General features: G+C 38.7%; 1 protein-coding gene across 2 annotated transcripts in view; it reads left to right on the top strand.

Moving 5' to 3' along the window:
* LRRC8B (leucine rich repeat containing 8 VRAC subunit B) overlaps positions 1 to 10,194 on the top strand; it is a 79,056-nt gene extending 68,862 nt beyond the window's left edge. For both annotated transcript variants that reach the window (XM_023207980.2, XM_023207972.2), the window contains exon 6: positions 5,081 to 10,194. In XM_023207980.2, coding sequence (XP_023063748.1) covers positions 5,081 to 5,353 — 273 coding nt within the window. In that variant the 3' untranslated portion in view covers positions 5,354 to 10,194. The remainder of the gene's footprint in view (positions 1 to 5,080) is intronic.
* The last annotated feature ends 2,109 nt before the right edge of the window (positions 10,195 to 12,303 follow it).

Below are 12,303 nucleotides of genomic sequence, written 5' to 3'. Positions count from 1 at the left end.
AAAAGCACAATGGGGAGGATACACTGCCGAGGACCTTACCAGCTCAGAGCACTGGTTCTGTTCCTGACAACTTGATGTTGCTGCTCTTGTGACCCTGGGCCTCCCACAGAATAGATTCTTCGTGGCTTCGACTTCTTTGTGATGTTAGCCCCAATTCAAAGTCCGAGTCTGAGCAGCTGATTGGCACAGCTAATGAATGCCCACATTGTGGCTGTAAGAGAGCTGAGAACACAAGAATCTAGTGGTAGTAGTGTCTCTAGTAGGAAGTGAGCTCTGCTACCCACCAAGACTCATAAGGTAGGGAATTACCTCAACATGGGAAGGTATTCGGCAGTCTCTGGGTGGCAGATATTCACTGAGCGGGAGAGCCTTTAACATATGAATATGCGTTGTGCTTCTCCAACAAGAGATGGTATGCAATATTTGCCAAATGTGTTTGAGCAAGCCACTTTTTTTATAGAGTGACTCTTGTGTTCTGTGAAGCATACCCTAGAACACTGGATTAGGGAAGTGTTCAAAAATAGAGGTCATCCACAGAGGACTGAAATAAGCGTGCCCAGATGTACAAAGAGATGAGACCATTTAGTAAGGTGGGTCAGAATGGAGAGTGCCTGGAAATCTGCCATCAAATTCATGTTTGATTCATTGGATAGTGACTAGGGTGAGACTTGAGCTTGAAAGTGCTAGTTAGCCTGAACTGGTACCTTCAAAGGAGGCTCTGATTGTAGCATATGAAAGGCTTGTGAGAGGACAGCCAAGAAACAAAACCCCATGGAAAGGTTGAATCAGTTATGATTTAGAATTAGGAATACAGATTTAAAACAAGAGACAAAGACTCTCATACCTGAAAGGAACACTGAGTCCGCAGACTGCAGCCTGGGGGTCAAGTCTACCCACTGCCTGTTTTTATACAGCCCAGGCTAGGATTGATTTTTACATTTTTAGATGGTTGGGGGAAGAAAATCAAAAGAATATTTTGTGACACATGAAAATTATATGAAATTCAAATTTCAATTTTCACAAATAGATTCCATTCTTATTAGGGGGCCTGTATTGCAACAAAATGATATTCAATCGTTATGTTTTGAATTTTATCACTTAAAAATGTATGGAATTTTTTTTCCATTATATAAGGACCTACATACTATTTTCAGTTTTGCCTCTTGGCCCAGAAAGCCTAAAATACTTATTCTTCTGGTCCTTTGGAGAAAAACTTTGCTAGCCCTTACTCTAGTCCACTTTCCTTATTTTACTGATGCTCAGAGCAGTTCACCTGAGGTCTGAAGTTTCCTGGCAAGGGGGCTAGGATGGAACCCAAACATTCTGATTTCTACTCTACTGTTCTTCTGTGTCTCGTTGGATCAATCCAAATGATTCTACATGGGGAACAGTGGTATATGCGGGTGGGCATGGAAGGTGGGAGAAATGGAGGCCAAGATCCATCCCTATCACAGTGCCAAAGAGTAATTGGATTATGTTGGCATTGATTGTAATGGAGAGAAGCACAAGGCTTTGCACTAGGTTTGCTGAAATCTTAGACCAGTCCAATTTACAGATAAGTCTTCTCACTTCCACATTTGTGCTTTTTTTTTTTTCTTTCTTATATGAGTTTGAAGACTTAATTCCTTCTGAAGATCATCTGTGTGACACTGAGTTTTGTTGTTTTTGGCATCACTACTTAGAAATATTCAGCTGTGTTTCTTGAAATGATTGGACTTTAGGGTTTGGTAAGCATTTCCCAAGATAGCATGTGTCATTGGCCAGAAAAAAAAAAAAGGAAATCTGGTATTGAGAAGGATTCTAAAGTAAGATCCCAGCCTCTGGGAAAAAGCGGGGGTATTTAATTTACAATGTCAGCCATAGATGTAAAAGAAAACCATCCTGTTCTCGGGGACTTCAATTCATTTTGCTGAAGACATTTGCTTGTCAGAGAATTCTAGGATGTAGAGAGATTACATAGCCATTAGTTTTTGTTGTTGTCATCTATTTTGTAGTTTATTATGTAGTTTATGTATGTGTGTATTATATATTATAGTTTATTCCATAAAATCATTTTATTGTTGAAGTATGTCATCCCCATAATAGTCTGTAAGCTTTCTCATTGGTTTTTTAGAAGAAATCAGTGATCCACTAAGGTAATATTTTGCTCTCTGGCTTATGTGTCATACAGTCTAAGAAAGGACATGCTAAATAAATTAGTTTTAAGTAATTGTTTTCTAACATTTTTTATAAAATTTGTTGACCCAGGCAAAATTGGAATTCTTGTAAGCTTCAAGGCAAACTATTTTTAAAACTATAAGTAGATTTTTTTCAGGATACAATTGCTGAGTTGAAGGAAAGTCTTGAGTCTTTAACAAAACTCTCCAGGCTCGTTTAGAAAAATTGAATGAGAGTAGGTGAGGTAAGATCCTGTGCCTTAGTTGGGCAGGGAGCTGGAGAGAAAGCCCTGGAGATGGACCCTCACACATAGGAGGAGTTTCGCCAGTGCAGCTCTTGACTCACTTTCACAGCAGCAATACTAAGGGGCTGGCCCTGAGGCTCACTCCCACTGCCTTGGGAAATCCCTTTCCTCGACTGGAGCCTGAGAAGTCCACTGAAATCACAGATGTAGAGATTTGAAAGGAGACTGGTGGGAATGTGGTAGTGCTGGTAGCCAGACAAGAGAGTGAGGGTAATGGCTTCAGGGTATTCACCCAGTAGGAAATCAGTCCAGTTAAAGGAGGTTCTTGCTGGGAATCTGAAGCTGACTGAAGAAGGGAAATATGGAACTCCCTAATGCAGTTCAGGTTAGGGTACTTTTCTTCATACCACTCATTACAGACAATGGTGTAATTGTTTAATGTTTCTCTCTTCCGTGAGACTAGTGCTTCTCAACTGGGAATGATTTTGCCTCCCAAGAGACATTTGTCTGGAAACATTTTTGGTTGTCACAACTGGGAAGGGGAGTGGCACTGGCAACTGGTGGGTGGAGGCTGAGGATGCTGCTAAACATCCTACACTGCACAGGACAGCCCCACAGCAAGAATTTTTCCACCCAGAATGTCAACAATGCTGAGGCTGAGATGTCAATGGTGACCTGCATTATTAGGCTAGTTTTCAAAGGCAGTCTTTCTAACTCAGTACTTTATCCCAGCAGCTAGCTGGGAACCTGGCACATCAGAAGGCAGTCAGCACGTGCTCACTGAATATAAATGAGCCAAGCCTAATTTCTTTTTTAGCCAGTTTGCCTGAGTCATTTCATAGGCACCAACAAGCACTCTTAATCACACTGCAAAGGACTGATTTTTTCTCCACTTGGACATCACTGACCCTACTTCTGAGCTGCAGGTGTCTCTGTGCAGAAGGGGTTGCCTTAGAAAGAGGTTGCATTTCTTCTCATCTCTGCCTCATCTCTCAATATAAGTCTGCATATGTCGGGTTTGCATTGCTCTTGGGAAGGAAATGAAAGTAAAGGGTAGATATTTTTCCCTTTGTTTATATCTAATATTTTAGTGTACAATGATGATCTATATGGAATGTTGTTCTTAGCAGTGACAATCATTAGATTTATTTTTAAGGATATACAGCACTGAATGTGTGTTAGAGGGAGGGGTGATGTAGGAGAATGGAGTTTACAACATCATTAACATTTTTTTATGGAATTTGGTCATTTTTTAGCTTATATAAAAGCTATTTATCCTTTTGAGGAGAGACAGTTCTGGATGGCCCTAGAAACTTGTCTCCCATCAGGTCTGCATTAGCCCATCAGAGGATATAGGCCAAGCCCCTGAGTGTCCTTTTTATCCCTGTTTCTAACAAAGCCAGTTTTTGAACCAAGGAACTTACATTATTTCATAGTTTTGTAGGTGGCCCCTGTCCCCAGCCAGTATGTAAAGTATCATGGGGGTGGGGGGACGGTGGTATGTGCAGTCTATCTGTGCTGAGGCCACACTTACCCCTCAGTGAAGTGATGGGTTGAAGGGATTGTGTATGTGCTCAACTTCTTCTCTGGAGGTCTTTCCTGAATAAACCCTATTTCTTGTATGTACTGTGGCTCCCTTAGAAATTGACATACAACCTATCTACCATATAGGGGAGCAGTCAACGTGAGCAGCTTTAGGAGTTAACCTAATTTGCATAATCTGTATTATATTTAAAATTATCTCTGTATTATAAATTATTTAATTGAAACCATGCCAGAGGGAAGGAACAAGAGTAAATATTCAGGTGTATGGGTATGTAGAGGGGAATGAAATGTGCATGTATATATAATGTTTTTTTGCTTCTGCTTCTGTAGGCTTTTTTTTTTTTTTTTTTTTTTTTTTGAGACAGAGTCTTGCTGTGTCACCCAGGCTCCAGGCTGGAGTGCAGTGGCGCGATCTCGGCTCACTGCAAGCTCCGCCTCCCGGGTTCCCGCCATTCTCCTGGCTCAGCCTCCCAAGTAGCTGGGACTACAGGCGCGGCCACCTCGCCCGGCTAGTTTTTTGTATTTTGTAGTAGAGAGGAGGTTTCACCCTGTTAGCCAGGATGGTCTCGATCTCCTGACCTCGTGATCCGCCCGTCTTGGCCTCCCAAAGTGCTGGGACTACAGGCTTGAGCCACCGCGCCCGGCCTTCTGTAGGCTTTTTTAAAAAAGAGAATAAAGTTTTCAGTCTGCTCTCAGGATCTTAGGATGTTTTTAAGGGTATTATTCATTACATTACACAGTAAACGTTTTATGAAGACTCTTGAGGGTGATTTATTTCTGATCCAGGACTCAAGAGTAATTATTATTCTTCTTTCTGGTTTGTTTTTTATCTTAACGACCATGTGTGTATAACTACATTTTCTTTAAGAATTGCTTGTTAGGGTGTTTAAAACCAAACTCGTTGTTCACCCATATACAGCAAGGATGTAGGTGTCCAAGGTAGCCACAGTCCTCACTCCTCGCTGTACTCCTGTCTTTATTTTCCCTCTATCTTTTCATCTACTTCAAATTTATCATCATTGTAGTCTGCATCACTTATAAACCTCCAGAAATGTGTTTTTGGGAAAAAGGTAAATGTCTTATCAAAAACCACCAAAAACCTATTTTACCAATTTCTTTTTCTTCCCTTTCCAGATTGAGATGCTACCAGATGGGCTGTTTCAGTGCAAAAAGCTGCAATGTTTACTTTTGGGGAAAAATAGCTTGATGAATTTGTCCCCTCACGTGGGTGAGCTGTCAAACCTTACTCATCTGGAGCTCATTGGTAATTACCTGGAAACACTTCCTCCTGAACTGGAAGGATGTCAGTCCCTAAAACGGAGCTGTCTGATTGTTGAGGAGAACTTGCTCAATACTCTTCCTCTCCCTGTAACAGAACGTTTACAGACGTGCTTAGACAAATGTTGACTTAAAGAAAAGAGACCCATGTTTCAAAATCATTTTTAAAAGTATGCTCGGCCAGGCGTGGTGGCTCATGCCTATAATCTCAGCACTTTGGGAGGAGGCCAAGATGGGCAGACTGCTTGAGGTCAGGAGTTCGAGACCAGTCTGGCCAACCTGGTGAAACCCCATCTCTGCTAAAAATACAAAAAAATTAGCCAGGCGTGGTGGCAGGCACCTGTAATCCCAGCTACTTGGGAGGCTGAGGCAGGGGAATTGCTTGAACCAGGGAGGTGGAGGTTGCAGTGAGCCAAGATTGTGCCACTGTACACCAGCCTGGGTAACAGAGCAAGACTCTGTCTCAAAAAAATAAAATAAAATAAAAATAGAATAATGCTCCAGGGCTTTAAATGAGAAGTAAAATTTTCTAAGTTAATAAAGATGAAGAATGGGTGACTATTATGATGAACTATAACTAAATGTCTTATTAAAGCAACTCAGTGTCTAGCCCTAAATTAACCAGGTAAAAACTGTTAACACTAACCTGAAGTTTGTGAATAATTGTTCTTTAACTTATTGAGATGTTGCAAGAAATGCACATCGAGGGTGGACTGGGAGCTATGAAATGACTGAATTCCTCCTTGCAGTGTTTGCCTTCAAGATTGTGTAGGTATTGTCTCCTCCTCTTCCCCCAGTCCCCGTTACTTATTTGCACACGTTTTAACTGACTTCCTGTTTTGATATTTATCACCAAGAACATAAACTCATCAATATGAATTGTCTTGATGTATACTCACCACTGTCTTTGATTTATGTTCCTAAAATTTTTTAGATGGGGTGTATTGTGCTTGGCAGAATTCGTTTTTGGCTTAATTTTTACTTCCTTTCCCAGCTTGCTTGAGTCTTCCTTAACCTGGTTTTCTCAACACCAATGATGACCCTGAGAAAATGCCTGCATCTGGCCTTTGCCTAGAACAGGAGCTGAGTATTTAAGATGTATTATCCTTGGGGCATCCTGAAAATTAATGTATTCCCTAAAATTTCTTCTTGTCTATCATCAAGGCCTTTTTTTATTTGTTAAGAATTTTTATATTAAATGTAAAACATATAAATATTTTCTATTGTATAATCTTGGATTCAAAATCTGTGAGGATCATTTTTGTAAGATACATAGAATTTATGCATTTCTTTATGAACTTAGTGTACTTGGTTTTGGCTGTTTATGACTCTCATGTTTGTGTACATTCTGCTCCAAAATGTTTTTGTACTCTGCAACTAATTACTTTTGGATCACAAAAGCCTTGTGTTTAATGCCCTAAAGTATTTGGGGGTTTCCTTGTGAGAGAGTGGCCGAATCATCTACCTCTCTCTTCCCTAGTCGCTGTGCAATCGTACGGGTACAATTCTTAATTACTTACAAAAACTGTGATAGAGGGGAGAGGTACAGATTTGGTTCTTAAATTGATTTTAAAATATAGAAATTTAGTAAGAGTTAAAGCAAAAGACTTTTTTCCCCCTCCATCTGCGTAATCTCTAGCTGTGATTATAATGTAAAACAGCCTCTATTCAGTGTCTAAAATGAGTTCTCAAAACCCACAAAGAAATAGATCCATTTAACTGAAATTCATCTCATGCCTTTATCTAACTCCTCTGGAAAATACATTTTGCTCCTTTTTATAAAGAGCTTTGTGTGTGGCCTTTTATCATGCATATTTTTTAATAAATAAAATCAACTGACTCATTTTTGGGAAATGTACATCTTTAATGTGTTTTTCCCTAAGGGTCTAGGCATTATGATGCCACCTCCTCACTTTGGATATAACTATGAAGAAATCTATTAACTGCACCTACACAAAACGGGAAAGCACTATAGGTAAACAGTACTGTGTATATGGAATTGTGGTGCGTGGTATATGTTTTCTCTTGCTTTGTTCCAGAAAGATGAAAGTGAGTCTTTAAAGCATAGCAAATAGAGCTTCCCTCACCTGCCACACACTCCTGCACTAAAGTTCAGAGAAAGGAATTATTCAAATCAAATGAAATTTGGATAATATTAGCTATGAGGAATATAGGACACCAGACACACTGCCTCACACATTATTGTTTATTCTGAATGGAAAGGAACAGTGTAAAAATAAATTACTTACCAAAACTTGCCTTTAGTCAGAACATTCAGCTCTCAGGGAAGCAGGTATAACTGATGAAACTTCTAGGACTTCAGAAAACAGATTCTAATTATATCCATGTTTTTTGTTGTTATTTTCTTTTTTTTAAGTGTGAGTTGATGTTTATTTTAGTGTTTCACAATAGAATTATCATGTATACTGATTCCAGTGTGGTATATGATTAAGTGTTGGACGTGAATATGCCAAAAGTGCTTAAATGTTTTTGGCCACATAACTAGCTAGAATTTGTATGAAAGACTCTCACCCTCTTTTATAGGAAGAATTTTCAAAACAAAATTCAGATTTGCTACCATTCACCTGACCAACTTCTCCATGGCTCGTCACTGCTTTGGTTCAACTGCAAAAGTCATTGGCTAAATTTTCCTTATCACCTACATAAATTTCTATAGGAATTTACTAGCAGGATTAATAATAAATATTATTAACTGCTTTCCACACACTAGGGTATAATTATTGGTGCAATCTATATTGTTTTTGATGCCATGGTTTTACATCTTTTAATTTAAACCTTATATGCCAGTGTTTAGGTCACTTTTGAGACAAGGTAGCCCTGATGCAAGGAGCAATGAGGCTACTACTTCACATAAAAAATAGGGTGTTAATACCACCTTTACTGTACAGTTGGAGCAGATCTTTATTTTACAAGTGTTCATATTCACTTAACAGAATTTTAAATAAAGACAATTAAGTTTGTTAAATTATAATTATGAGAGTATCGTTGGCATTTGATTTCAAGAATACATATGCATTTTCCAAAAAATAAATGTGGAGGTTATTCAAAACAAAATTCATAGCTTATGGTAGTAATGGCATGGGTTACTTTTATTTGCATGCACACACAGACACACATACTTCATGTATGTAAATTATAATATTATTTTTTGATATATCTAGTGGATTTTTTTTCCAAAATTGCAGGAGGTTGTAGATTAAATAGTAGGATAGCAAGTTTTTTAATTCATTAGTCATGAAGTGCTGTATTCCCTAAGTTATGACATTTAAAAGAAATCACATGCTCAACCTTGATCTGAGAACCTAAGTGTTTCTGAGCATTCCGGTAAAGGAGTAGTGTTCTTTTCCTAACTTACATCAGGGTACATCTGTGTGGCACATAGATACTATATTTTCATTCTTCACTCCCAGTCTTAATTTCTTTCCCCTGTATGTCACTGTATTTTATGTCACTTCACATTATGTTAAACAGGGTAAATAGAGATCCTCAGTGTCTCAGTGCTGTGGCATAGCTCCAATAGGTGTGCTGTGGTGCACTGCAGTGATGTATTTGCATAACATTGTTTGATAGTGAAAAATTTTTTTTTCTGTTCAAGTGTTTTGTGATTAAAATTTTATGTTTAATTAAAATATTGCATAATATTGATGGGTTCAAAAACCATTAAAATAATCAAACAATTATTCTGTGGCCTTAACATTATTTTCTTGCGTTTTCAATAAAATTTTATTTTCATCTTTCCATCTTCACATTCTCTTAGCATCATCCTATGCACATAAGGTATGTTGTTTTTCTTCTTCACTCACCTACTGCACTAAATTTGATCAGCACTTTAACAGAATATATTTATGCTAGAAGATTTGCAATGATATTTGAGCATGTATTTATTTAGGAGGAAGCCATTGCCTATAATTATGTCTCACTGAGTAGTTTTATTTTACCCATCCTGCAGTATTTACAGCTGATCTCTACCCAAAGCAGGACAATGTAACTGTTTTGTTTTCAGTAGCTGTACATTGCATCAGAATCTGTTTATTTCTTTTTGGAAACAGAGACAGAATGGTGGGAGAGGAAGGAGTTATTTTGCATTCTAGTTTATATTATGAAGTTATTATATATATTTGAAATAGTATAAACTAATTACTGTTGCAGAATGCCCTTGATATAATTATTTCTTTTCAGCTGGATGTGAACAGCTGGAGCAGTGAAAACCTGCAGTCCTATTTAATTGGTTTCTTTCTGTTTCTTGTCCATCACTTCTGTATCCACAGGGAGCTATCTACTACATACCTTTGGTAACAGGCTACATGCTCTTCAAATTTTTAATATGAATAATTTCATCAGCACTAAAGCATTAACATAGAATAATGAGCCAAAGTACTGAATTGAGATGGCTTTCAGTTGAGCTTAATTTCATAGTTAACTTTTGCATTTGACTTGTATAATACACTACTGCTGAGAAAATTATGAATGCCTTCTGCATGTTGTACATTATTTCTAGCAGAGACGGTGCAATTTTAAGAATACAAAGGGATATAGAGTTAGAATGGATGTGTTCATGCATGTATATGTTGTGTTTAAATATTAACATTTACAAGAAGATTTTTTTAAAATTCTTCAAATATTTCACTCAGTGAAATAATGGGCCAATCTGGAATAGAGACATTTTCTTTGGTGAGTGCAAGAGTGAAAGCTAGCATTTGTTAACCTTCACATATTTATCTGTGCACAATTGTTTTTGCTTCTGGTAATGAATTATTAGAAAATGGAAGATTTTGTTCAATGTTTTTGGCCCTCAGGTTTACCGTGTAAATCTGCATTTTTGGTGGTAAATCCCTTTGCCGCAGATTCAGTAGCTTTTGGTAAATTTCGTTGTTTTTAAAGTACCTTTTGTGTAAAATAAAGATCCAATTTTTATAACAAATGGCAAATAAAAACACTAAATGCTGGAAGAAGTTGACTGTACTAATTTTAACCAAGTTCCAAAAGTGATTCCCTCACTCTTCTCATGCTTCCTTGTACCGTCGTACTGTTACTCACCAAATGATAGATTTCAGATTTACATGTGAATCTTATAACAGTGGTATAAGTTTTCAAAATATGTTACCATGGCCACAAAATAACAAGCACCTGAAAAGAGCTGCGTGGATCCTAGAATACATGGGTTGTGAGGGACAGTAGATCTCTCACAAGTGGGCCCATCTTTCCTTGGAATTATTCAGGGAACGATGTTCATAGAACACCTCGCCTCTCTCCTTTCTTCTTGGTGTCTGTTTCTCCATTTCCTGTTTAACATTAACACTGAATTGTGAACCAGGTAAGCAAAAGCTAAAGAACTGCAAGACAGGCAATTCTGAGATGGATTAGTCACAGGAGAAAAAATTGAATTACTGGATAAAATATGTACATGATACTTTCAACTTTTCGATAGAAAGCAGTCTCTCTCCATCTCTTACACGCACACACACACAGTTTCAGGACCACATTAGAAAGCTGATAGCCAGAACTTTGATGGAATATATATAGACTGAATCAGATTATGAAGGAAAGTAACTTAATTGTTCCCTGGCCATATTCTCTGAAAATGCAGTAAGTCATTCAAGAAAGGCTTCCCCCATCTCTTAAGTGGTTCAGGAATGGGAAGTCTACTGAAATGAAGTGAGTGCCTGCCTCCAGGCATTAGCAGCCTTTCAGGGACTGCTAGGTGCTTTGAGATGCTGAAGTTATATGCTAACAGTCTGCAGGGCAGTGACATGCCCCCCCTAAACACAGCAATAATTGTGGCTTCATGTACTTGAGCATTCACTTCCACATTTCAAAATGGCTTTTTCAAAAAGTGGTAAAGGACTTGACTGGAAGGGAGAGACTCCGGTGCTGTTGAGGGCAGGGTTCCATTCCCTGGAGCTGCAACTTTTGTTATGGTTTGTTTCCTTCTCCTCTGTTCCCACCTGGTGGTCTTTGTCACCCTCATTCCTGAGGTCTAGGGAAAAGCAGTTTATCCAAAATGCACAAAGCCAGACCTCAAACTCAAGTCCCATATTTACACAAGATCCTACATCGACATGCTAAAGAAGGATCTGAAAAGGCCACTTTAATATGCGTAGTCTTTTTAAAATGCAAATCTCTTTCTTTATCCCATGTTTTCTCATCTTCCCCTAGACTCCAGTTATGTCTTTCTGCCTCCTAAATAGCAGAGATTCTATAGAGCTGCCTGTCATCTCGTGAGATTTTCAATTTCCTTATGATAAATACCTTCCATTTTGGATCCCTTTGTATTCTCTATGGGGCTCAACCCACATCCTTCTTTACTCTCTACCTCCCTCTGCTGCTGAGAGGAGAAAATGTCAAATAAAAGCATGCCACTAGCACCACCCTGTAGGTAAATATCACTCCAGATTCTTTTGGAGAAAAAGATTCATGCCTATCTTACTTACCTGCGAAGCCATCACAGATTCTCTCTGCTTTCCTTTAACACCAAACCTTCTGGTCAGTCCTGTTTCTTCACTGACTATTCACTTCTTAACGCACTTCTGTCCAGCTCTCCACATGTCCCAGTTTCTGCCTCTCCTGCTAATTTCTCTTACACAGATTACCAATCACTTATTTGCCGAGAGCAGTGACTTCTCAGTCCTAGACTCTGTAGGTAGAGTGGAAATGCCTTTTTAGGTTTATCAACATTTGTAAATCTTGGCCAACCTTCCTCCTTACGGAGTGTGGGCCTCACAATTGCAGGTATAAAAGATTTACAAAGTTATGAATCAGCACTGCCCCTCCAATTACTGTTTTGGAGCCTAGCCTCTCCTTGCTGATATGGTCCTTAAACCACAGCATCCAGTTTCTTGCTCCTATACTCAGTTTCTCCTTGCCTTGCTTTGCCTTTATCAAATGCAGCCCCCAAGGTAAGATCTTGAGGATTCATTGGCCCTCACTTAATATCAGTAACTCTATCTCAAATGAGATGCACATAGAAAGCCCCATATGGTTCCTGGCACCAAGATCAGACCATACTGTGTGGGCACCCTGGGCAGGTAAGAGTGTGGTACCCCTTTAAAAGAACATGC

The sequence above is a fragment of the Piliocolobus tephrosceles genome, chromosome 1, assembly GCF_002776525.5.
Source record: "Piliocolobus tephrosceles isolate RC106 chromosome 1, ASM277652v3, whole genome shotgun sequence".
In the NCBI taxonomy this organism is placed as follows: domain Eukaryota; kingdom Metazoa; phylum Chordata; class Mammalia; order Primates; family Cercopithecidae; genus Piliocolobus; species Piliocolobus tephrosceles.
Note: the sequence above shows the minus strand (reverse complement) of the source record. Positions and strands in the feature narration are given on the sequence as shown.